At 43.9% G+C, this 27,370-nt stretch overlaps 1 protein-coding gene across 2 annotated transcripts; it reads right to left on the reverse strand.

The window, feature by feature from the left end:
• Positions 1–27,147, reverse strand: Otulin (OTU deubiquitinase with linear linkage specificity). 2 transcript variants are annotated; one of them, XM_028767686.1, is made up of 7 exons: positions 26,918–27,147; positions 19,329–19,405; positions 15,860–15,954; positions 12,812–12,955; positions 8,277–8,402; positions 4,052–4,321; positions 1–1,948 (listed from the first exon to the last, which is right to left on the reverse strand). In XM_028767686.1, exons 1-7 carry the CDS (start codon positions 27,067–27,069, stop codon positions 1,754–1,756), a joined length of 1,059 nt encoding a protein of 352 aa, XP_028623519.1. In that variant the 5' UTR covers positions 27,070–27,147; the 3' UTR covers positions 1–1,753. The 2 variants fall into 2 exon arrangements, with proteins under 2 accessions (XP_028623519.1, XP_028623520.1); XM_028767687.1 differs by lacking the exon at positions 26,918–27,147 and adding an exon at positions 26,510–26,628.
• Positions 27,148–27,370: the final 223 nt, after the last annotated feature.

Consider the following 27,370-nt stretch of genomic DNA (forward strand, 5'->3'; position numbering starts at 1 on the left):
TTCAAGTTCACTAAGATTATATTGTCTTTAAAATGCAGATAAACACGAGTATTTCCAAGAATATTACTAAATTTCAATACTGATAATAAATCCAATGGTCAGCTGGGAATTACCTAAGCATTTCAAGTTCTGCTTCCAAAACTGTTCAAACATGAATGCAGACGTTCCCCACTATTTAATTACAAGCAACAATATAAAGTGTCAAAGTCCAGAATAAGTCATTATTCCCATTTTAACTTGCTGCTCAGGGCCTCCTGAGGTAAGGGTACCACAGCATTTCAGAGTGACAACACAATGCCTCTCAGCATAGTCACACACATTCAGAACAGAGAGGGATGCCAGCACTCTATTCAATAAACAGTTAATGAAATGTGGTGATTTTACTCACAAGGCAATGTAAGAAATACTACAAGGGTCTGATTGCTTTTTATATCCTGAGTTTTCATTCGTAAGACTTAATTTTTATTGAAACCAAAATTTATATTTTAAAGGGTTGTCTTTCTTCTCAAAACAAGTTGCTTATCGTCCATATGAAATTAAGTCCAATTAAGAATTTTAACTATCATAAAATAAGTTCAACACATGAGGATAACACCACCAACAAATTTTGAATATTCAGGTGCTACAGGTGGAATCCTAAAGAAGGATATGTCTGGTCACCAAGAACAAAGGCCATAGGCTATGTTCCCCAAGGGAAATAAAGGGCCCAAGGCAACCCATGCTCAGGACATCTCCCCAGTTACCCCTGCCCAAGTCAGGAACATGGCTCATGCCATGCAGACAGAGCTATCCTAGCCAGCCTGGCTGCCTCCTAGGTTCCTAGCACCTCATCACACTTCTGGACTGCTTAGCACATGCTTCTGCTCCGACTTGCTTATCAGACATCCCAGGTAGTTGGCTGTGTCACATCCTGTCACAGGATGAGTTACATGGGCTCATCAGCACACTGCATCGTCAGCAGCTTGAAAAGGGGCACCCACCTGTGAACTTGAGTGACAAGCTTAGATTTCCACCTCTATAAACACTGGAATCACTGAAATCCACAACCCCAACACTAGAGCAAACCCAACACATGTACAAAGAGGATCTCCCAATGCCAGGGCACAAAGCCTCAGCAACCAAAGCCTAAACTCCTCCCCACTCTCTTCTGAACCTCTCCCAGCCTTCAAAAAACTACTCTGGGACCCCATTCTTAGTCTTCTAAGAGACATTATGCTTTAAATATGTTAATTGGCATATAAATTCACTGTCCATGCCTCCAAAAGCAGATGAGGCTACCAAAGACACTGTAACTACTCATCCCTGGACACTACTATTTAAGCATATCTCATAGGAAGACCACTAATGAGACCCATCACCACCATTCCCCAAAAAAAGGAATAAAAATAAAAAACAAAACTACTGTTTTAAAAAGAGAAGTAAAAACCAGTTTACCGTTAGAACTTTCATTGGACAGATTCCTTTCCAAACAGTTTCCTCTGACCCAAAAACATCTGCCTTATGGAGACACAGTTTGCACCTTCCAAAGGCACGTGCTGAAGCCCCCAGTGAAACATACTGTGTAACAGAACAATGAATGAAGGCTTGGCTAATTAATTCTCATTATCAACAGCTAGTCTTCAGATCATATCGGTCCAAAGTTGGCTTCAGGGGCCCAAGAGTTCTCCCAGATTGTCCTTGGAGACCCGCAGATCTGAGGCCCCAGAGGAGGAGCTGCACATGTGCATCTCTTGGCTGTTGACATGTGTGTCCCTCACAGACTTGTCTCCTCACACAGTCTGACAGGGATGTTATAGTGCCGATCATCCTCAGCTATGAGCGTCACCATTGGCCAGTCCTTGGGGGGATCAGTGGGATAGACTGTGATGAATTCCTCAGTGTTATACTTGGACAGCCGGTACACCTGGATGGTGTGGCGAACAGCATAGGCAAGAAGGAACATTTCAACCTGGGAAGGAAAAGCAAATGAGTGTTCTGAGGGAACCCACAGGGAAGATGGCCCCTAACACCAAGGGCATCCACTATCCCAGACAATGAGAGGCAACGGTTTAGCTGCAAATGTTCTCCTCCCTTTTGAACCTAGTCAAGAAGGATAATAAAGAATGGAGTACATAGCCAAGAGGAACTTATACTTGGAACATAAAAAATTTACTGTTAGTTTAATAAAGTATATAATAAGACATCAGTTTAAAATTGAACAAAGTATTTGGAAGACATTTCTCCAAAGACAATAAACGAGCGGCCAATGACCACATTAAGTCATAGCCCTTAGAGGAGAGCAGACCTGGGCCATGAGCACGTCATTCCTGTGAGAGTGTGTGCAATCAAAAGACAGTGAGTGGCCGTGCATAAGGGGTTTTCTTTGGGAGTAATGAAAACGTATACAGACTGAAAACACAGTAACTGTCAATTAACCACACAGTTTAACCGCTGATCTATGTTCTGTGAACTTCATCTTGGTTTTTAAAAGATAGTAAAAGCATCAGGAAGACATGGAAAAATGATAGACTGCTGTGGGGATGTAAAGAGGGGAGCTGCTCGTCTTTCTCTTCTTCTGGCAATGCACGGGATCAAACGTAGGCCTCGTCCAAGCTCTGCGAGTGTCTGGCACTGAGACACATTCTAGACCTGTACAGTAGTTCTTCAGATCGTCACAACATTACTATCTGCCCACAGCAATTCTGTTCTTGGACATATACCCCAAACGAAACGTGTACACACATGTACACACAACCCTGCCAATGACTGTTCACAGCAGTCAGCAGGAGTTACCCACACATCGAGCAGATGAGTGCACAAAATAGGACACTGCCATACAATGCCAGTTTACCTGGTAAGAAAAAGGAATGAAGCCCCAGTACATTCTAAAACACACATGGACCCTAAGACATTATACTAAGTCAAAATGGTGGTCATAAAATACCGCATGGTGTATCATTCCATTTCTAAGAATGTCCACAACAGGTAGATGTATACCCAGAAATTAGAGTATGATCGCCTACAGTTGGAGAGAAGGAAGCCTGATCACTAACGAGCTTTGGATTTCATTATGGAGTTCCAACATGGTTCAAGATTAGACTTCACTGGTGGTTTAAATGAGTGGGGTTAATGGTGCTTAAGTAATATTTTTTAATGAGCTATTTTTAAAGAGGACACACCACTGTAGCAGAGCTCACTGGGTCTCAGAACGGACTAATTTCAGTCTAGTGTGTAGCACAAGTCCTCCTAGACTCTTTGCCACAAGACCTTGACTTCTTTGTTCAGGAGTCAAGCAGCCTACATTCTAAGTACAAAGAGTTATCTTAAATATTTCTGGCCTAGCAATAACCACCAGTCTTTTGCTCTTTCTTACACCTTATATAAAACAACAGAATAGGTTTCATAGATTTCTATCTGGCAGAAAGAGTCACAGAAACACAGCTTGACTCTCTATTCCTTGAAGCATCGATCCTGGTACTCCGGCCTTTTCAGGAGTCCAAGTAGAAAGTACCAAGTTAGATTCAGAGTCTTATTGTTACTTAATGTTACTTAGCTAATCGCATGTATGCACACAGAATGTTAACATATTTTACAAATTATATTAGCATCCTAGAGAGTCAAGAGAACTAATCTTATCCATCACTTTGCAAAAGCAATCCTAGGACCATGTAAGGGTCGAGACTAATAAACTATGTCCATAAGTCTTAGAAATGTCTCCTTTAAAAAGGTAGAACTTCATCACCCCCTTGAGTAAGTAACAGATTTAGGGATAAATGAGAATGTGTAGCTTCTTCCAAACCAAGAGCAGATCTGTAGAGAGGCCTATGCAGTGAAGAACTGAATGACCCTCTGGACACCAATTGAGATGTAGGTTTCCTGCCAAGAGTTATGCAAGTAAGACATGCAAGTACATCTACAGCCCAACCAAGACTGTAGCCTTAAATGCCATGACTGCAAGCTCGTGATGGCTGGACCAGCACCTAGGTAGGATGCTACTGAACTGACCTACAAGTTTTGGGACCCCCCTTGATGGCTAGCCTAGGGATAAAACACTCTCAAAGACAGAACTCACCTGCTCAAGGCCACCAGTGTGTCCCACCTGGTTTAGGTGGTTCCTCAGGAGCTGCTCAGGGTCATTTGACGTGTCTCGGGCAAACAAGAGCACAGAGAAAAACGGAACTTCCTTTCCCTTCTCCTTGTCATCATACAGTTCGATGGCTCTGTTTAGCATTAGGAACTTTACAGCTTCGTAGAGGCTGTACTCCTCCTCTTCATTTGTGAACAGTTCATCACAAGCTGTCTGCCTCGCTTCGGGAGTTTTCATTGCAGCCAGGCTTACCCACTACAGTAAGAAAGTTGTCACCATTAGAATTCTTGTTCTGCAAATCTCTGGCATACTTCTGTACACTGATTACCGGATGGTTTTCAAAAGAAGGGACCATAAGCAACATGCCAATGTGAACAGCTTCAAGTTCTCACCTCAGACAACACTGTTCTTCAGATTACATGAAACTCTTGTTTACAGTGCTCCTCAGACTACATGAAGCCCTTGTTTAGCTTGTTAAGGTGAAGTGCAACAACACAGCAAGGGGCGGCACGGGGATGTGAGGCGGGTGCGGATCCCCTGCCTGCCTTCCCAAGCAACAAGAGCAGCAGCAGCAATCAGACAGCTGCCAGAGAGCACGGAGACCTGCCAACCCCGACAGCTGACAGAACGTGTGTGAGAGCTGTCAAACAGCTGTGACTGCCATACCTGGAGGTTTTAGAAACCCCAGAAACACACAGACAAGCCTCCAAACTGGAAGACTACAGAGGGAGACTGTGGGATCTCCTGAATATTGGTTTATTAAACTTACCCCATAATGTCTTCAAAATATACATGAGTGTCTAATCAATAAATCCACTCAGGAATTCTTGACTACTAATTAAAACTCCAGGTTTTCACATAATAGCCAAACTCTTTAAATGAACAAAACATTGTAAATATGTGTACTGCTAAGCTACCATGAAAACTGAGCTGTCAATTTAAATATCAGCCCTTATGAATAAGCACTAATTGGCACTGCTTTCAAACACCAGTCCGAATTTTAAACCTGAGAAAAACGTAGTACTTCTGACTAGAGAACTCTCCAGTACTTAATGGCTGGACTATGTTGTCACGCTTCATCTTTTCTTGAAGCAGACAATGGTGCTGGCTAGGAGCACAACTGGAGAGACAGAGAGTCAAGGTGCAATTAAGATCTGGCTTCTCAAGGTTTCCCTCCAGGCTGCGTTCCCTTATCTTTAGAACAGAGGTCACCACAGCCATCCCACTTTCTTGGTTAAAAGGTAGAGGAACCCAAGCACCTTTTAGTGGCAGTATGACAAAGACAAGTGCCGAGAGCTGTTCACACAGATTACTGAGGAACTGTAATGGTGCTATAGATCCGTGTCACAGACACAGTCCCCCAGAGGAGGGTCTAACTACAGTCAACATACATAATACAAAAACCTAACACCTTTACCAGACCCTTAAATTTGAAAAGGAAACTACAACTTATAGCTAAGCTGACAAACTCACCACTTCAAAGACTTGCAGCCTGCCTTCATCATTCCAGCAGGCCAGCGGCTTCTGGCCCCTAAACATTACACTCCAATAGGCAGGGGGAACAATAGAGCCCTCTACCACAGGAAGGGAGAATTGTATACACCAGACCACAGGAAATTAGAATACCAAGCTATCCATGAACTCTTTCAGACTACTCTTAGGATGGTTTCAAAAGACAAGTTACTAAGTCTACTTATTGAAAACATTATTAACATATATTGGTAGACTTTTAAAATGTAAGAATAACTGGAAAGGGAGAGACTTCCGGTCTGGGCCCGAGCATAGAGCAGGTCACAGGCGGCAGCTCCATAACCAACCCCAGAAAACCGAGAGAAAGAGGGACTCCCAGGAGCTTTAACTCAGGCAGCACCCCAGGTAAAAATGAATCACCCGTGATGTCTGCTGTTAGAAGTTCTAATCCAGATGCTAGCCTCCGAACATATACTACTCAGACCTTTGAAGGGCCACTGACAAGAATATCAAACAGCTAGAGACTGACATCACTAATCTGAAGAAATCCCTCATTTCGCTGTCTGAAGAGACCTCCTAAAATCGCAAAGATCCTTATTGGACTTGATTTACTCTATTACAATAGAAAAGGCTGTGTACAGCTCTTGACTGTGTACAGCCCTTAAAGAAGAATGTTGCCTTTACATAGACAAGACAGGGAGGGTTAAAGAGAGCATGAAATAGGTCAGTGAAGGCCCTGAGAAAAGTCAGAGAGAGAAAGAGACAGATGAATGCTGGTACAAGAATTAGTTTTCAGCCTCTCCAAGGTTGTCAACCCTACTTCCTTCCATCTTGGGACCATTATTTGGGTTCTTTTTGCTTTTTTCTGCTGGTCCCTGGCCCTCAAATAGGCGGACTAACTCTGTGATACAACAGATAAATAATTTGGTAGCAAAACCTACTCAGATACATTATCATAAGTTAGCTATGGAGGACCACGAGACTCAAGATGAGGTTGTTACTTTATACAGGGTGTTTCCAAAACCCATCTCCACCCAACCTAAAAGGGGGAACTTCTGCCCCTAGACCAAGCTGAGAGGGGCCACCCAGAACCCCCTCTGACAGGCTATCTGAATTCTTGCTTAGGCTGCGAGGCTAAGCACTGCAAGGGAATATAAATAAAAGATAAAAATATCTATCTGGGTTCCCTGAGGGACAAGCCTGACTGCATAGAGGTTGATGTCAAAAGTATCCCCTCTCCAGGAAAAAGACATCGGGACGGGTATGGTCCTCATGCCTCACTGGACAACGACAGGGGGACTGGAGCCATTACAAGGTCCCCTTCAAATACTGGAGGTCAGGCCTCTATCCCCACCTTCACAAGATTAGAATCGCCACAGCCCTTCTATACTTAGAGAAGGGAGGAGATGTCAGGGGCAGCCCTGCTTACCCACTGAAGGCCTAAAATCAGCCATAGGCCTAAATTCAGCAATAGGCCTGTCATACATGTATACTAACACCAAGTCTTGGGTCTCAGTGGAAAAACACTGAAACAGATGACTATAAGCTAATGTAAACAGGCAGCTTTTGTGGAAATTTACAAGCCTGAGTAGTCATAGACCTTGTAAATAGGTAGCCTTGGAAGACAATACCAACTTAGATAAGGACAATCGAGTCATAGGCAGAGTCTTAGTGACTTGTCCCCTGAACCTCCACTCAGCCGATACCTGGTTCTGAAGATATCTGTATTCCCCCTGAACACCCACACTCCAGTGTCATTCCCTTCCCCACATCCTGCCTTTCTGTGTTTATAACCCCTGTGTGAATGAATTACGATTTGAGAAAAAATAAATTATATAAAAAAAAGAATAACTGGAAAGAACTTAATAACTACACAGAGATATACATAAATACACTGAGAATATGAACATGGGATAAAGGATGGAAGACATAGCTCAGTTAAGAGCACTTGCTGCTTTTACAGAGGATGCTCATGTTGGTGCTTACACACACACACACCCAACTCCAAGAAACCAACACATTCTTCTGGACTTCATAGATGCACATGTGTGCACATACACATATACTCACACAATAAATAAATAAATCTGTTAAAAAGGAATATGGGCTAAATGATAACCCTAAAACCTACAAATATGACTTAAAAATTATATTTATTAAGGTTTCTTTGGAAGAAAATTAAATGTTAGCTGAAACACTTGTACATAGCACCACCCCCAAGAAAACAGAACGTTGGTTTTCCATTTTACCCCCGAAAAAAAAAAAAAACATGAGAGGAATTAATGTTCTTTTAAAGTTTCCTTTTTCAATGTGTGTGCAAGTCTATGTGTGCACATGTATAAGGGTATAACATATGCATGCATTTGGTGACTGTCACTGATTAGTTAGGCTAGTCTGGATGGCCAGTGACCCTCAGGGACCGTCTTGTCCTCTGCTCTCCATTGCTGGGGTTACAATCACATGCCACCATAGCTGCTACTTTTATCTAAGTTCTGAGGAACCAAGCTCAGTTCCTTGCCATGCACCTACAGACTGCACAATTCCCCAAGGCCAAAATTATTTTGTCTAAAACCAGCAAATTCTGACCCCTAAAGAAAACTATGAGCCAAAATGAATCTTCTTTATTATAAACTTACAAAATAAATATGAATAAATAAATAAGCCTAGAACTCTGAATCTGCTGGAACAATAAAAGAGAAAGCTTTGCACCGATCAGAGACAGAAAATTACATGCTCAAACCTTCTTCCTTAGCAGGGCAAGGGATTCCTTAATTTTTTCAACCAGGTCCTCACTCTTCCCATCAAATTTCAGTCCAAGTTTCCACTGTTTGATCCAGGCATACTTGTTTATCAGTTTTTCTGGTAACTGGAATATCAAAAAACAGAGATAAAGAGTGGTCAGTGTTGCCAGACATCTATGAGACAGTCTAAAAGGAAGACATCTCAATGCCTTCATACAAAACCCACCTTATTTCAAGAATTAATTCCTGCAAGTCTATTTTAGGGGTTGAGGTTGGAGAATCTGAACATGAAGTCACAAACTCAAAGCACTGCCACATAGAAGGCTGCAAGGTTAAATGCTTTTGGTTCGAATCCCCAGGAGTCCAGCCTGCAGCACACCAGCCACAGGCAAGGACAGGCAAGGCACAAATCTGAGGATAAGCTAAGGAAGAATCCACACTGGGTCTTCATACTAACTACCTTTGGCTTCTGGGGACTCTGGCAGCCTTACCATGCGTTAGTACATGCATCAGCAATGTGACTGTAAGCCCGGAAGGTCCATGGTAAAGTCAAAAGCTGCTCCTTTTCCTGATACAACAGTAAGGCCTAACTTCTGATCCTTATAAATGACCCACTAAAAACACAAGATCTGTTAAACAATATTACCACACATACTTAACCCACACCATAAGATGAGGAGAAGAGGAGTCAGACCCACAGCCACAGGAGGGTGAGGGAGCAGTACCTTTCTTATGAGAGAGCCAGAAGCAAGAATCTGGAATCTGAAGGCCACAATTCACTCAATGACAGCGTGAGAAACTATATCTTCCCAAGAGTCCTGGGAGTGTCAGGATGAAAACCATAGACTTGGGCTGGGTATGGGCACATCACTACACTGCTAAGATTTCACCTCTGAGGTCCAGTGAGATGGCTCAGCAGGAGAGGCACACACACACACAGACACACAAAGTGAATGAATGAATGAATGAATGAATGAATGAATGAATCAACAAACAAATGGAGGAAAACTAGAAATATAAAAGAGAAAGAGATTTTACCCTTGGAGTCAAAAATTCATATCCTTAACGCCCCATACTGAACTGGTTTAACAATAATAAACAGTCTAGAACAAGACATGTTCAGTTCCACTAGAACCTAGGACTCTGAGACTTTCATAAACAATACCTCTGATTGTGCTTTCTTAGTCCATGACAATTGTGTAACTGAGATGGCTTTTATCTCTAAAAAAATCAAAATCACAGTGACTGCTCTATGTCATATCTTACTGTGATAAATGACCCTTAACCTAAAGCTGCAATAGCCCACTCTGTTCCCACACCTTCCTGCACTTCTGAGACGTGCAAAGGCAGTCTAAGTAGTCTCGGACTTAGCACCAGAATCTAATGTGCCCTCAAGTGGCAACAAAGTGAAATTACAACCTGGCTCCAAGAACTACAATCCAAGAGAAAATACTAGTCCAAAGACTAGAAGGTAGGAGAGGAGACAGAGGGCAGCCCGGGGAGATCTGTATCTGTAACACTGGACGGGTACCTAAGGAGCAGGTTCAACAGGGAACTCAGTTATTGTTGGAAGAAACAGGTTAATTTCCTCATCTCAGTCACTCATTGGTCAGTCAGTTGATTAAGTGATTGTCCAGGTCCAGCGTATATACTTCCACAAGTGGGAATCTTGGAGGAAAGTCCAAAAAGTAAGACTTAGAAAAGAAACCAGGTTAGAGGACCAACAAGACAGCTCAGTGGAGAAAAAGCACTGGCCGTGTAAACCTGCTGTCCTGTGTTCAATCCCAGGAACCCATGTAAACATAGAAGGCGAGCAAACGCCACAAAGCTGTCCTCAGACCTCTGTACACTCACTTTAGCACCCACACACACACACACACAGATACATGATAACAAAAGTTTAAAGGAACTATTAGGAAAGAACAATGGAGTTGGATTTATTTATTCAGTAACTGTAACTTTAAATGCTTTCATGGGTCACATGGGGTCCACATTAATCACTATTCCTTTCTAGTAGGCACACAGGCAGGCCTGCCTTCTTTTGTAGTAAGAGATGTAAGCAAGAAACAGACTGTGCATTTGAAGTCAGCCTGGTCTCCAGAGCAAGTTCCAGGACAGCTAGGGCTACAGAGAAACTGTCTTGAAGAAAAGAGAACTAAAGACAACAGTAGAGGAGGAGGAAGGAGACTGAAGCAAGAGAAGATGATGGTAATGTTTATGGGTCACTAGGGAGCTTAAGCACATCATTTGTGACTGACCTAGAGAACAGCTTGTTTTCTCTAACAATCACCTATAATCTTGATAACACGGCAACTGCAAATATCAAAAGCATCATCCCCAAAATGAAGTCCCAAGGAGCTTTAGTGTCTTCCTGTAGCATGTGCTGTCACAGATCTCATCCATTCACAGATTTTACAAATACAGCACACTTAAAACTAAAAAGCTCCTAATAGAAAGGATAGTCCCTTTACACAGGGTGAGGGGCTGACCCAGCTCTGACCAGCTATGTCCAGGTTGGGGCTGGGGTCAGATGATCTGCCTGCAGTCAAACAGGCTGGTTCAGGACAGAAATGAGAACAATCAGAAAGCCTAGGCAGGACAAGAGACAAGGGGACTGCTGCAGGTCAAGAGGGACAAAGCTCACCTCCTAAGCAGGGGGACAGCACGGCCAGAGAAGCTGAGCAGCAGCAGAACAGAAGGCCCTGTCCAGGAGTTGTTCTCAAGCAACGACTGCTGAGCCTAGCTGTCTCGCTTTGATGCCCTGGTGGCATTGAGGTCAGAGTCTGCAAATGGAGGCAGACAGCTAGCACTCTTGCTCAGTCAGTGAGTCTGTGTTTCTACCTCTCCTTTTGAAGCACCTCAAACACAGAGCTGGAGGTAGGTGTTTCACTCAAGTCAAGAAAGGTCCAAACCACGTTAAGTTTCTGAGGGCATGAGAACAAATGTAGTCTCTTCATCTGAGACTGAGCAGAAGCAAAATTCAATCAATGTGAATACTGATTTCAGTGACCACAGCCTCGGGAAGGCAAACGCGTGATGCTGTGGGAATTTAACAGTTATCTGCACAGTACTCCTATCAGGCCAGGAAAACCACATGATCGCCTCATCACTCCTACAAGGAACACATGTTAATACTGATCAAAAACACAACCTATCACTCTCGAAAAGGCTGCACTACATAACCCAGACCAGCTTAGAACTCATAATCCTCTTGCCTTAGCATGAAAAGTGCTGGAATTTCAGGCATTGCAACGCCCCACCTTGCTTACTTGATCTATTTCCCATGTGGTAGATGATGTTACCCAAATGCACCCTGTTAGCAGGAAGTATTGCTTTACTTTTCTGAGGTGTAATGTATATGTTTAATTACTTAGGACATTATTTGAACCAAAAACTCTTAGAAAGTATAAAAATTTAAAATTAGTGTCAAATAAGCCCAGAAATCTAAAAAGCCCCACAAATATAAAGGTATCAGTTTTAGTAATAATTTTCAAAGTACTTTTTCTTTTGTTTTTAAGACTATTGTAGGCAAAATCTATCCTCTCAGAATAATATCATGTAAAAATAAATTAAAACTTACATTTCTTTCTTTAATAAGTTGTAAAACACATTCATTCCCTCTATTGGGTGTGTTGAAAGTACACAGCCCATGCTTGTGTAAGAAGCCCAAGTGTAACAGGAACAAGGCAGTCGGCACAGTCACCCACTACGTTAACAGAGGTGAGTGCGGCAGGCACTCCTATTACTCCTAGGAAATCCTTATTGCTAAGTGTTAGACCACACAGAAGTAACAGCTTTGCCATGTTTATATCCACCAGGCATGCTGGCTCACACCCGTAATCCCAGCACTCACGAGACTGAAGCAGAAGGATTACCACAGGTTTGAAGTCAGCCTAAGCTGCAGAGTTAAGACTCTGTCCACCCTCACTCCCCGCAAAGCCCTTCAACTCATGTGCAAATAGAAAATAGCAAAGCCATGTTCACTAGTGCCAGGATTTACAGAATTTCCTTTTATAAACCACTACGGGAAACGTCAGCATGAGACCTTCTTTGAATTAAGACACCTGCAGCCATAAATCCCAGGGACTCTCTACCATGTGGCAGACTTAAAGCACTAAGAATAGCCAAGTTCAGGGAAGGCTTCTCCATGTAACACTAACATCTCATCATGAAGCATATATTTGTTTTTGACCTGCCCCTAAAACTTGCATGGATTCCAATAAAAATTATATAACCTACATCATAGAAACACTAAAATAAAGTCAAGTTTTTTCTATGTCTTTTTTATGAATTCTAAACATCAGGTCTTTAACTCAGCTTAAGTGTATTAAGTTTTGTCTTATTTTCTTGTAGGAAATACTGATTATTTCTAGTCATTTTTATACATACAAGATCATCCTACAGATGCAAACTGAACAAATCCATACATTGAAATCACGCTGCATAAAATCATCAGGTGACATGAGCAGAAAAGAGAAGTCTTCTCACAAGAACTTCCTGAAACACTGTGACTCAAATTCATGCAGCAACATACCAGTGTGAGCTCCAGGTCCTGCAGCCAGGGGGGCAGCTCGGCCAGCTGGCTCATGGCCTGGAACAGTGTGGCCCTCAATGCGCAGTAGTTATCACCACGAACTCGCCTTATGGAAGTGAATTTCTGAGAAACTTCCTCATAGCCCTTGGGAGAAAACATCAAAGATTTCAGATAGTGGTTACTGGCTTGAGACAGCAAGAAAAGTTCTATCCCTGCGGGGAAAAATTGTCCTAAATCACTGGGAAATGGTAAACAAGAAAGAATAGCTCAGTAAGGCATTCCAATCTCTGATTATAATTCCATTTACCTTAAAATATTGATGCTTTATGAGACCTCAGCCTCGGTAACAGTGGTTCTCAACCTTCCTAATGCTGACTACTTAACATAGTTCCTCATGTTATGGTGACCCCTAAACATAAACTTATTTCCTTGTTACTTCATAGCTGTCATTTTGCTACTGTTATGAATCCTAATGTAAATATATGACATGCAGGATATCTGGTATGTAACCCCCAAGGGGGTAGTGACGCACAGGTTAAGAACCACTGATGTATAACAATGCAACAGACCTGACATCCATGTAAAGCAGCTGTCCAGCACTAGCCATCCTCATTGTCCCTCCCTAAGCATCTGAGGGAGCACTCACTCACTGCTGCATTCCTAAAGGTTTAATGTGTGGTTAATTATCCCAAATGCTTTAATAAAGAGACCAGGAAGGGGGCACGCACATGCAATATTTCTATATCCGGTTTTAAACATATACATAAACCCTGAGTTTCCAAAGGGCATGTGTACACATACAGGCCTGAGTCACTCAACAATGGTAATACATTCTGAGACTATGTCACTAGACAATGTCATCGCTGTGCACACATAGGAGTGCATTTGCACAGACCGAGCTGGTATATCCTACTATACACTTGGACTAGAGAGTCTCTTACTGAGTATTAGCAGGGGAAGTATGCTAGCAAGTCACAATGGAAAACAAAGATATTAAATCAAGTATGAGACAACACAATCAAGAGGTAAAGTGAACGTGAAATACATCAGGTTGCTGCTGTCATAGAATGGCACACTGTTATACACAGAACACTGGCTCAGGCAGCTATCAAGTGAGTGACAATATGACTTTGTGCATGACACTTTCATGACTGATGGTCCAGGTCTGTTTGTAACAGCCTCATGACAAGCACTAGAGTGACACACACAACCTGACACACACTTCACAGCTGCATCATTAGGAGATCCAAAAGCTGCAGGTCCATTAGAATCTTACAGATCTCTAACTGTACTTCAGAGATGAACCTAACACTTCAAAAAAAGCTAATTTGGATTTATAAACACTACCAAATGAAGATTCAAATCAAAACACAAGCAATTAGGCGAATAAGGACTAAAATAAGATCAAGAATCAAAGTTGTTAACGGAGAGTGGAAACGTTCAGATGACATCATAGCTCTTAAGGAGCTGCACCCTAAATGGGTGTTTTAATTGATTACTGAATGGACAAATCTTTCCTTCCCTGAAATCAAACCCAAAGAGGAATGATTTTCCTGTCAGTTCTAAAATACAGCATATTTGGGTAACCTGAATGTCTTCAGTATTGGACTTAGACATACCAACTATTTAAACAGATCTCTGGAAGAGACTAAGGCAAGAGAATGAATTATTAGCTGGTGATGCCCTTTCTAGGGCAGCTAAGAAAATATAGACATGATTCACCGCGGAGTCTGGGTGAGACGTTGGGGACCCCAGTAGGCGGCAGCGTGACTGCAGAAGGCCTCTGAGAAAATAAGCCTTTCACCTTTGGCAGGCACTGAGAATCAAGGTGCCCTGTGACAGAGTTCACACGCAAAGGCCTAGAACACACATTTATAAGAATTAGGGCTAAGGCGGACATCTTCTTTCAGATCTGTGGACCAGAGTTGAATCCTAAAAATGAGTAATATTTTCTAAAATAATATTTAATAATAACCACGATGGTGAAAATGAGGATGAAAAGGAGGAGAAAGGGGGAGGAGGAGGAGAAGCAGCAGCAGCTTTCAAACACGGTCCTCAAATTCTACCAAATTTGGCTGGAGAAATGACTCCGCAGTTTCCTAACTGAAGGAAAGACCTTTCCAGAAGGTCTGGAAGAAGATCTGGGTTCATTGGAAGCATCCACACGGAGGCTCACAATCATAGCTAACTCCAGTCTCAGGGAATCCATCCAGTGCTCTCTTCTGGCCTCTGCAGACACTGCACACACATGATACAGATATACATGAAGGCAAAACACCCATACACATACAGATAAATGATAAAAGTACAAAAGACTGTCTAAAACACAAGTAGTATATTCAAATTCAAAATATGAATAATTGAAAAAAAAAAAAGACACAACCTTAAGTACTAAGAAGAAGTTTGTCACTAGCTTAGGAATGGTCAGACAGAAACAGTGTCACACGGTTCCCCCTACTCATTACCAATGATGGATGGAGTACAGTCTGTAGGTAGAGCCCATAGGGTGTGCTGTAGCTCCAGTACCATATCACAGTCTCAGAGAATATTCTAGGGGTGCCAGTGTATGCAATAGAGTGAAGTGAAGGTAGCTCCTGGCACACCTCAAATGAAGGAAATGGTTCAAATCCCTCCGAAGAGAGAGTACAGGAGAATTCTATACCTAAAAGGTATAAGGCAGAAGGTGTAAAGTCACCTCTGCTTATCCTTGAGGCTTTTATGGCACGGTTAAGAGGGCACTCCCAACTGTCTCAGAGAGAAGCACCAGTGGCTGGTTCTACTCGCAACAGCACAGCTATGTGTTCCTCAAAGAAATTAAGTTACGACAGAACTGATGTTGCTTCTATATTAGTGCTATGACTCCAAACAAGTCCTTATCTTTGCAGTCAGTTTCCTCATCTCTAAAATTAGAACACCAATATTTACAGCATTGTCTTTTTATAGCAGTTGTCTTAACCAATGTCTAAAAACAACCTATGATACGTATGTCATATCAAAACTCATGACAGACGGTCATGAAGGACTTCCATAGGTACACCTTGGCCATACCTTTTTCATACATGTGGCTTTCTGAGTATTTCCTCTCCATTCTTTTTTGCAGTAGTCCATAATATCCATTTCAGGAGCCACACTTAACCTGGGTTCTGTTGAAAAAACAAAATGACAATACTAAAATGAAACAAGTAATCAACGAAAGCGTAATGGAAATTAAGGTATTGCTTTCCAGGGGTTGAGGGGAGTCCTCTCCTTATGCCTTACTTTCTCTATTTTAAACACTCCTCAATCTCACTACTGCCCATGCCTCTAGCCCATGCCACCTCCACAAACCAATCTTAAAGAGTCTCCCTTGTCACCACACCATCCAGAGCATTCTCCACACAGCAGTAGTCAGGTTGCTCATTTAAATCCTGAGTCAGGTGGCAGTCCTTCCTCACATGCTCAGAGAGCTGCAGGAACCTCCCTGTTCACACTCATCTGACCCACGGGTGTCTGTGAACACTTTAGTAATCAGATGCAAGCATATGAACCATGAAAATAGTTCCATCATCTTTTTCATATCTATTAGACAGAGATAACACCTAACCAAAATTCCATTTGCTATTTACCTAAAAGACTATAGGTTTTGTTACAAGCCAGAAAGGATCAGAGCACTCAGTGTTGGTTAATCCACAGACATCCTTTGATGTCACTCAAAATTAGTACTCAGGATCAAACAAATGTTATGGATTTTTTTATATATAAAAAAATGCCTTTCACTTCTCCCCCCAATACCCCTCTCCTTTGTTCATGTGCATGTGCATATGCATATGCGTGTGTGTGTGTGTGTGTGTGTGTGTGTGTGTGTGTGTGTGTACTGGGGATTGAACTTAGGGCATTAAGTAAGACTTTCTTGATTTAGTAGATGAGGTTTGATTTCTTGATATATGCCTATGATTATGTGTATGTGTGCATATGACAGTCTGTTACTTCAAAAAGAAATTAGGGCAATTCTCAGGTTCATCTTGGCTTGTTTTTTTTTTTTTTAACTGTTAAGGATACAGATATTAGCAATTGTTTTAGAAAAATAAACCTAGAACACATAGAGCCTACATATTTTGTACATAGGTGTTTCACTCAATTCAATAAATAGTCACAGAAGTTCTAAACGTGCCAAGCACTGTGCCAGGGATGGAGACGAGGGAATGAGGACGGGCTCTGCCCCAGTGGATGCTATAGATGAAGTGGAAAGGCCCACAAGCCCGTACAGGCAGAGCACAGTGGAGGCTAATGACCGCGAACACCAAAGCCGCCCTCGAGTTTAAGGAGTGCAATTTGTTTTTTAAGTAAATTGTAAAAACTGCCTATTTAAAAACCACCTCATTGTTCACCATTTCTCAAAGAAAACAACCTTTTACAAAAGGCTACATAATCCATGCACAGATAGATTTCTGTGTGGAACACATCATGATTAACCTAGAAGTGAAAACAACCACTGTTAATACTTTGAAATTCAAGAGATAATTTTTAGGAGGCTACTTAGAATAAGGAAGTACTCACACATATCTGCCTTTCCACTCACATCCCCCACAAAGAGGAAGAACTGCTAAGACGCAGTCAGGACCCTTCTGGGCCATAAGTTCTTGTCAGGCAGGGGTGTAAGCCTGGGGAGAAAGTACTTTACCAGCAGAGGAAAGGCTTCTAGACAAGAAGTCTTCCTTCCTGTCTTCTCTGCAGTCCTCACTCCCAGACACACTAAGGCCTGACCCCTGGGCAGGGCTGGGGAATCCTACCATGTCAGATCACAGGGTTAAGGCTGGCCCAGGTGTCTTATAAAAGCAAGAGGCCAAGCCAGAAGCCCAAACCTGCCCTGAATGAGAGGTCTGCATAAGGTAAGAGGCTTGAAGAACTGAAGTACTTGCATAGTTACAGCATAATGTTACCAGAACTCCACTAGTTTCTGTGTCTGGGAGATACAGCAGTCCCCACATGCTGACTAGGGTAGGAGATGGAGGCACAAGACGAGGCAGTGCCTGACCTCATCAGCCCACTGGGTACAACTCCCTCTGTCTACTGTAAACTACACAGGCTCCCACTGCTGCTTCAAGGAAGACTTTCTTTTGCCAAAACCAAAACCAAAAAATTAAAAAAAAAATTTAAAAAAAAGGGAAGTGGGAAGTAAAAAAAACCTAGAGCAGTAAGCAGGCACTCAAATAAGTCAACTTTGGTCCTTAAGCACCATGTATGTGACAAATATAATAATCAGACCTCAAAGAGTAAGAAACAGAACTGGGACTCCTCCAGGAACCCGGAACTTGCAGAGGGCAGACTAGCACTGGATCTTAAATGTAAACTTAAAACTTCCAATAGAACTGTACTTACAAAACTGGACAGGACAGGGTGTGGGAAGCCTTTACGGAGAGAAGTTAGATAGAAATGTCTTTTCACCCACAGAAAGGAGCAGAGCATTCTCACTGGTCTCAGAAAGCCCTGGGCCCTGCTATGAAGGAGCAGAGCTCCTACAGGACACCGAGGAAGGGCAATGAGCTCATCAGGACTGACCTATGAGGAGTACCGTGACACTGAAACCGCACTTCGGAAGATTCACTGAATGCTTGGGCGATGTGTGGGAACAATGCTGGACAGAAGAAAATCAAATCAAAACCGAGCCTCACAAGGAAGAGGAAAACAGCAGGTCTACAGCATTATCAAACAACAGGTAAGCAGAGAAGCTCATTAGAGCTGACTAAGCCTGAACAGCACTCTGTCCTGAGGGATTTGGAGCACCACAGCATGAAGACTGAGCAGCCTATGAAGTTCTAAGGAGGGTCACTACAAGACATCCCTGCTGGCTTCACAGGAAGAATGGACCAGCTCTGGAGGAAGAATCAGAATCCGTTATCAAAACCTTATGCATCCTAATTACAATAATGCTTTTGATAGCCACAGGGACAGAAGCCAGGTCTAATAGTGAAGCAGAACATGAGAATCACACAATCAGTGAGAGTACTATTCATGTGCGCTCTGGTGAGATCTCCACCTGCCTCTGCACAGGCCTAAAGCAAACGAAAGACACACTTCACTTGGCACCACAGGCCAGAGCCACGGAGAGCACCAAGTCCACACCAGGAATGAGAAGACCAAGCCGGACAGAGCAATACACACTGCACAGCCACACAGTGGCTGGGGTTCTCAAGCAGATGGTCATTCTGCCACAGTCATTAGATGCACGTGGCCTTCTGCAAGGATATCTGCACAGCTAACTTCTCAAAACATCTTGCAATTGAAAATGACAAATGTGTTCAGATCCAAACTCTTAGAGAATGTAAAGAAACAAGCTGAGAGATGGCAGAGTCAAGAGATGCAGGGCGGAGTCTTCCCTACGTCTATTTCAGCAAAGTGACTAGCTCATGTACAAGAGACGGGATGTATGACAGGACTTGTAGGAATTTCAGGCCGCATTTCATGAAAGCGGGTGTGCTGATCTAACTAGGTTTGCTATGCATAAGAAAGTCTACAGACAAAACAGTTCCACACATACCTGATATCCCTCTTTCATGTATTAGCAATTCTTTCTCCTTTTCTATTTCATCTGCAGCACGGTACATGTCCTCCTCGCTGAAATCACACCAAAGTAGATATTTTCAAACTCTTGTTGCACTGACATTTCCCATTGTGTGACAATACACAGCTGCTTACGAAATGCTATGACATGGAAATTTAACTCTTTTCACATATAGGATGCCACAGTGATAAAATATGGGTCCTAGCATCTCTGTCGAAGCACTTTCTTCCAGTTCAGAATTGCTTTAAGTGAGACCATTCATATATCACTTTACATGACTCCAAGGTCATTTAAACTAAAATCTACTGGCATGCATCTTCATCACTGAAGCTCCTGGATGACCCCTCCGTGTTCCAAGAACAGAAATAGTGCTAATAGAAGCATTTACACAGAATGCCGACTTTTATAACATATTACAAGTAAATCTGACAGCAACTTAACTCTGAACATGAAAAGAGAGAATCAATTATTACAAGCCCCCTAAGCAAAATCCCTCCTCAAGGTGTCTCTTGTTCCCTCACCAGCCACCAACCAACCACCCGGATGCTGCTATGCTCCCACACATTTTAATGGCTACCATTAATGAACAACTTCTTTAAGAACATAGTCACTTCCTAAAGTGTCTCTTGAGTGAACTAGTAAGTATTAGGAAGGGGGTAAGCTTCTAGGCAAAGATAAGGAATATGCCTTCCACTATGAAAATGCTTCCCTTTCCTTGAAGATTTCCAGGCTTGGCTAGAGTTGCCCTGCATGTTCCAACTTTAGTATTAATACCAGCACCTTGAAAATAATATTCACCCCAAAATGACATAAAGGGGACAGAACACAAACTGTGTAAGTGAAAGACCAGTGGGAAGCAGAGAGGGAAATGGTAAAAGCATGAAAGGCCTGGGTGCTGGAGAGGCAGCTATGCTAGGCAAGCCAGGAAGCCAAGGGGAGTCTGAGGCTCAGGGACTGAAGCAAGTTCATCTGAAGGAATCCCAACACACTGAGCTTAAAAATCAGGAGATGCCACATTAGGAGTATGCAGACTTCCAACACCCTGTATTTCCCATGACACTGTCCCATCCTCATGCAGACAGGGGAAAGAGGAGCTTCAAACACAGTGGAATCCAGGAGAAGAGGTGCCAGGCTCAGATATAAGTAACCAGTAAATAAGCAAGGTACTTCTGCTTCCAATCTCTTTGTCCTTGGACATAGCCTAGCAGACAGAGCTGGGAGAAAGAAGAGAGTCTCAGGAGAGACAGACAAAGAAGGGAGGTAAGAAAGTGAACTGCAGAGGAAATCTAACAAGAACCTCTGAAATCATCCAGTGTTGCCTGTGTATGAGAGAACAAATGTCTAAATCTTCACCTTGCAGATGTGGTGGTACATACTTATAATCCCAGTACTCAAGAAGCTGTGGATGGAAATGCTGATATCAAGACCAGCCTGGAGTATAGAAAGATCTTATCATTCATATGTGGATACATGAATGCACCTTACCCACCTTTTCCCTCCAACATGGATTTGATTATTCCCCTACCACTCAGAATTCAGTCCAAACACTGAACCACAACTACCCTGCACTTTTATAGGTGGTTTGCTGCAGGCATCCTCTTGTCCCAACAGATTGAGTCGTCATCTGCCTCTTTGCTAACACATCCTGCCCTGTGCTTCGAAGCACACAGCCTACAGAGAACAACAGTTCCTGTGGGTACCCAGTCAGACTGAGAGGTTAGCTGCTCTTCATCCCAGCCCTTATTACCTCTATGTGCAGCAGTTCCTGGGGTAGCTCCTTCACAGGACTGCTGAGAGAAAGACATATTTAAAGTAACAAGTACTCAAAAAAGTTAGCTACTATTAATTTTCATATATCCACCAATGTGGAGAGTGCTAAGAAACAAGTTGCCCAGTGGTCATTTCTGATCCTTCTTTTCTCTAGTGTGCATGTATAGGTGTTGGCAGTGTGGTGGTAAGAGAGCAAGTATCCTATGATCCAGTGACATTTCAAGCAAAAGGCATGATGTCACTCAGAGAGCCTGTGCCCAAGTTAAAAGCAAACAGATGCACGGGGTCAACAGATCAAAGGCCAAAAATAAAATATGACCACATGTTTTCACTCTTCTCTCCTAAATTTAATAACAGCTGTCTGTCAAACCAACAATTACACCTATCAGAAATTCTGATCCTCTAAAATAGTCATTGAAACAAATCACTTTCTTAGTATATTTCAATTCTCAGAAGCTGTCTTCAGACGACACTTCCCCAATCTTGCCCTCAGTTTTCTGAGCTTCAGTGAGAAGCCTGCATGATCTGCGGTTCCTCTTCCAGCTAAGCCCTAACCGCCTATGATAAATTTGCATTTCAAGCAAATCCTGTGGCTAGCCTGTATGAGCATTTGGCTCCCCTCTGTCCCCTCACAACCCAGTGCCCAGAGAAGGCAATCCAAACAATCACTTACTAAATACAAGTGCCCATGCGGGGCAATAGGAAAAGAGCCAAAGGAAAGGTCGAGCAGAACAGGCAGGGGAGCTGCGTGCACAGGGAGGCAGGGCAGCTCGGACTCAGTGGACACACAGAGCAGTGACTCAGGACACAGTTCTCAAAGGAGGAGCAAAGCAGAGCCATCACTTCAGCAACCAGACCCGTGCACCAGTATTTGTTAATGTCCTTGGCCACGAAAGGTGAGCTGCGATGTGAGCCTTCAAAGGTGACCTCAAAGCTGTGTGTCCTTTAAGAACAGATAAATGCCAACTTTAAGTAATGAAGATTAACACAGTCAGAAAGGAAAGCATGTGAGAGCCAGGATGGAATATCCATCCACCTAAGGTAACCAGGAAGAGACAGAGGGAAGGGAGGGAATTGAACTGTCTGTAAAACATTCTAGGGATGGAGCACTTGCCTAGCGTGCCCAAGTCTCTGGCATTCATTCGCTGGAACCATAAAAACTGAAATGGCTCCACCAGAACTTGTGTCTTGGGGCTGAAGTTCAGCTTTGCTTGGTTCTATTGTCTCGATGTCTGAAGTGACAACTGCTGTGCTACACAGCGGTATTGGAGCCTCACTGGGAATGTGGGGCTGGTGGAGGGCTCATCTCTTTTCTAATGGGAAGCAAAGAGAGTCAAACAATGCAAGGAAAGCGGCATCGTTAAGATAAAGTCGTGGATGCTGACAGATCTAAGAGAATGGCGTTAAGATAAAGTCACCGATGCTGACAGATCTAAGAGAATGGCAACCTTTACTGGGAAAGACCTGTCCACTCTGGCAAGGAACAGAGGTCACGAACCCCACAGACTCAGATGATCACCACAGCAAAAACTTCTCTGCTATAAAACAGGACAGCTAGGAAATAGCAACGTGAAAATGACGGCATGTCCAGACAGCCTAGTTACACGTCAACTCTACAGTTAAACGTTAAAGCCAAAATGATAGTAAGTCCTAACTAGAATTTCCTAGTTTAGCACCATGGCATTATTTGAAAGGATGTTTTCAAGTTTCCAATAAATACTATTTACCCATTTTCTCATGAGCTAAACTACTCTATTCTGAAGCCAACATGCCAAACTGAGTAAGCTCCAGTGCACACTAAATTATAACTAGTACCTCTTACTTTGCTCCAGAGAGTTCCAGAGCCACAAATTTTAATTAAAGATAGGTGTGTATGTGAGTGTGTGTGTGTGTGTATGTGTGGTGTGTGTGGTGTGTATGTTGTGTGTATGTGTGGTGTGTGTGTGGTGTGTGTGTGGTGTGTGTGTGTGTGTGGGTGTGTGTGGGTGTGTGTTGTAGGAGGGAGACTAAGCTGGGTCTCATGAAAATAAGGCTGGCCTTGAACTCCCAATGCTCCTCTGACTCCGCCTTTGGAGTGCTGGCATTACAGGAATGAACTATTAAATCCAGATAACACTTGTCTGCAAATGCTTATTGGTGCAAACAAAATTATACTATTTCCAAGAAAACTGTAAAATTAAAGGCAGAGCTCAGTGAAGTAGATTTCTATGAAGCTTTATTTTCAATTTCTGATTGAAGGCATGAAATGAAAACAACCAATTCTAATGAATATACACAGCATACAAACAACACTTTATTTTAAAAAGTAGTATTATTTTGATGTTTACTACTTTATGTGCATGAGTGTTTCCCTGAATGCATATCTGTATGTCATGTGTGTCGAGAGCTTGAGGCTAGAAGAGGGCGCTGGATCTGCTGGTACTGGAGTTACTGCGGTTGTGAACCACACTGTGTGGGTGCTAAGAGCCTAAACCATTAGGTCCTATACAAGAGCAAGTACTCTAAACCACTAGCCATCTGTCCAGCCTGCAAATAACTCACCAGTATGAACATTTGACGAGGCAGCCTTAGCTATCTAAGAACATCGCATGCAGCTCTGCTCAGGTCTGAGCTGGAGCCCTGCAGTTTATATTTAACTGGCTCTGTCATAGACGAACAATGGCTCAGGCAGTATTGGTAAGATGGAGTCAACCAATGTGACACCAACATGTCTTCCCACACAGACACAGAAAAGTAAAGAGCGCTTGGCCTAGCCTTTTTCCAGTCTTGGTGACTGCAGGGAGGGTAAACAACACAGCACACGCAGGAAAGTACCAGCACCTAGGCCAAAATCCCACCCACTACTGCAAGTGGGCTTTCCACGTCCAGCTCAAGCTGCTCCATGTGACTGCAAGAATCACGTAAGGACGACAGCCGCCTTCAACAATGAGGAGTCACCCAGGATGTTCCCAGACCTCATTGGGTGAGAAAGGAGAGGGAGTCCACTCCACTCCCACAGCTACACGCATTCTTACCCCACTCTGGGCGCTAGGCTGGGCCAGGATGGAAAACAGCGTAAAAGTGGGCTTGGCAATCTGTGAAAACAGCTAACACGTAGAGGAGCATGCTCATACACCCTCTAAGAGTCCACACCTTAGCTTAGAAACACAAGTTTGCTCTCGGTTTTATAGAGCTTCGCAGACTACTGGTACGCCTCCACCCAAAAGCATACCCACCAGGAATCTCAGTCAGCTCCACCTCCATCCTCAAGCAGACAGAGAAGGTGCGTGGGGTAGTCTGTGACTTCCCGAACCACTTCTGGACTAGCCACATCCTTGAAAAGGAGAGTGTGGCACCTGTCTAAAGGTTCCCCATAGATGTAGCGGAAGGCAAACATGGAAGGATGAGGGATGAACGGAAGATAGAGCAAGGGAGAGAGCCCTGTAACGTGAGCAGCCGGGGAGCTTGCACAGAGTCAGTGAATCTGCTCTCATGTAAGGCCTCTTCAAATGGGACTTCAAGTTTCCCTGTGACCATCCCTTGGGGCTTGTGCAGCAAGCAGTGTATACAGGTGGCTTGGGTGTCCCTCTTCCCCAGTTCTTTCCCTTGTGAAATGCACTGAGCTTATTAGAAAGAAATCAGAACAGCTGTACTACTAGAGCCACCCCCCCCCCCAGTCACATCCCAAGTACATAACTCGCCTGTAGACTGCCTAGGGCTTACATTCATAATTTATCTCCCCTTAAATGAGGTAAAGATGACTCCATAGCAAATCATATCCAATCTTACTATGGTCCCTATTTTAAGGTACAAATATTTTCAATAACTCTGAGTGGAAAGACAAGTCTGACCCCAGAGCCTAACACAGGGTTTAAAAGCACATTCTTAACAGTATTAAACTTACACCAAACTATTAGGCTGCATATATCACATTTGCACATATTATACTGTTAACTATCTATGTACTGTTTCTGCGATACAGGACTCTAGGAAAGCCCCACAGAGAGAAAGAGCCCAACCAACTACTCATGTAAGGCTGATCCAGAAAGACAAATGGGCTAGCGGTGTGGTGTATTAAACAGTAACATCTGTCAGTTACACTAGCGTCACTTCCACACCTGAAGACTCAAGAGAGAATAATTAAAGCCAACACAGGCAATAAAAAAAGGAAACTGAGCTAAAGTCCACTGGCCTTATAAATCATACCTCTCTGTCCGGTGTTGCTGAGGAAGAAGTGGGGGGGGGGGGGGGGGCTCAAGAAATGTGGTCTTAAAATCTCCTACCCGTGTCTCCCTGGCTCCCTGCACAAGCTGTGCCTGCAGAGTCCGCACCTGTTTCCTCAGGTGTGAGATGACAAACCTAGGTTTCAGCTTTAAGACTAACAACAGAGTGAAGACTCCTTTCCTCTGAGGTCCGTTCTTTAAGATGTTCGTGAGAACCACCACACCAAGAAACCTACCAAACAACTGTGTGTACTTTGGAGAATGTAGTTAGTTCTGGTTTCAAAAGCTCAGGTATCTTTCAGGGCTAGGAGTTCTGAAACTGCTAGGGTAAGAACGAGGTGCAGGACTTAAAAGGCGGGGCCTCAAGGAAAGGGCTCAGGGTAGGAATGGCAGTCGGGAGCAGTTAGGAACCAGAGGAAGAGCAGAGGCAAGAGACATCTCTAACCTAGACAGTTTCAACTTGGCAGCCACAGGTTAGACCAACTCACACATGGCCCTGTATATGGAGCTCAATATAAAGAAAAATAAGTGTCCCTATTTAAGAATCAGGACATTTCATTAAAAAATCAGGGTATCTAGATTCATTAACTACAGAAGCCCCAGCAACTATGCCCGAAGCTCAGATAATGCTGACCCAAATAAAGAGATAAAAGCTCTCCAAGTCCCAAAGCTAACAGCCAATGTCACTAACTCTAATTAGCAGCCTAGCTCTGGGAGAAGGCTAAGGCCTCCTACTCTATACCTTTCCCCAGTAACCATTGGCTCATCCCTCGAATAATCACCATCACATTTGGGCGCTCAATAAACGAAAACGTTAGTCAAAGCCCCACTGCGAAGCCCCTCACAAAAGAGCTATTATATCACACCGTCATTAACAAGGCTTCAAAAGACCCCTTCTTAGGAAATTAAAACAGCTCTAAGGGTCCGTCTAGACACACCTTATGCTTTAACTTTTGGGTCAATAAGAAAATTGACTGTAAGTTCAAAGGCATCCATAACTGTGCCACGAACTCAGTAGACACCTCCAAATCCTCAGTAGACACCTCCAAATCCTGCACAGTGTAATCGCTTCTCTAAAACCGTGTGTGAGTGTGTGTGTGACAGAGAGAGAGAGAGAGAGAGAGAGAGAGAGAGAGAGAGAGAGAGAGAGAGAGAGAGTTTAAAAGCAACGGGTGGAAGGAATACCTAGCCAGGGTCTGAAAGGGTAAAACGGAGAGGGCCAGCATGTGGCCAAAGTCTGTCCAACAGGTGGGAAACTCTTCGAGTGGTGACATCGCGGGGCAGAGTTCTGTGGCTGTGACAGGGGCGACCTCACTTCCTCCGAGCTAGGTTAGAAGAAAAGAGCTACAGGGAGATAATCGGTCACTAAATAAGCCCCCCCGGATTTCTGTCCCAAATTCCTAGTGCTTTCCCTAACTTTAGGAATGGACAGCTATGCAAGCGGGAGTGTGGCGGCCTGGTGGACTAAGCTGTGACTGGGTCCGTACTCCGACTCTGTCAAACTCATTTACTGCTCGGTCGGGGTCGCCGACCTGAGACCGAGGGAGCCCACGCAGCCCCGCGCCCGCTCCCACGCCCGACCCGCTTACTCACTGCTCGGCCGGGCATCGCGTCGCGGCCCGGGGCTGCGAGCCGGTCGTCACCTTCCCGCCGTCCCGCGCCGTGGCCCCTGCCTCGCGCCCGGGCGTCTCAGCGCAGCTCGCTCCGGGCCACGCTCCGGGCTGGGGCATGGTTCCCCGACTCATCGGCGGCCACGCCGGGCCCTGCCGTCCCGCCGTCTGGAGCCGTGGCTGCGCTGTCCCGCACCTCGCGAGGTCCGCACAGCGCTTCCGCAAGCGTCACTGTGGCCCGCCCCGCGACCTTTGACCTGCGGTGAGGGGCGTGGCGAGAGGCTAGGGGACCTGAGTCGGGCGGGGCTGGAAACGAGGGCGTACGCCTGCGCAGAGCGGACTGAGCCGCGGAGCCCGGAGTGGCCCGCGTCAAGTGCCCACCGCGCATGTCCGGGTTCTGCTTGCCTGGGCGTCTCCTCACGATCAGAGGCCGCTG

The sequence above is a fragment of the Grammomys surdaster genome, unplaced genomic scaffold (assembly GCF_004785775.1).
Source record: "Grammomys surdaster isolate TR1022 unplaced genomic scaffold, NIH_TR_1.0 174, whole genome shotgun sequence".
NCBI classification, from domain to species: Eukaryota; Metazoa; Chordata; class Mammalia; order Rodentia; family Muridae; genus Grammomys; species Grammomys surdaster.

Excerpts from the sequence above, each read along its gene's own strand:
- Otulin (XM_028767686.1), bottom strand. The coding sequence starts at position 27,069 with ATGAGTCGGGGAACCATGCCCCAGCCCGGAGCGTGGCCCGGAGCGAGC. Across the intron at positions 19,406-26,917 it reads ACGCGATGCCCGGCCGAGCA|CGAGGAGGACATGTACCGTG; the intron begins GTGAGTAAGCGG and ends GTGTGATTTCAG. Across the intron at positions 15,955-19,328 it reads ACATGAAAGAGGGATATCAG|AACCCAGGTTAAGTGTGGCT; the intron begins GTATGTGTGGAA and ends TTTTTTCAACAG.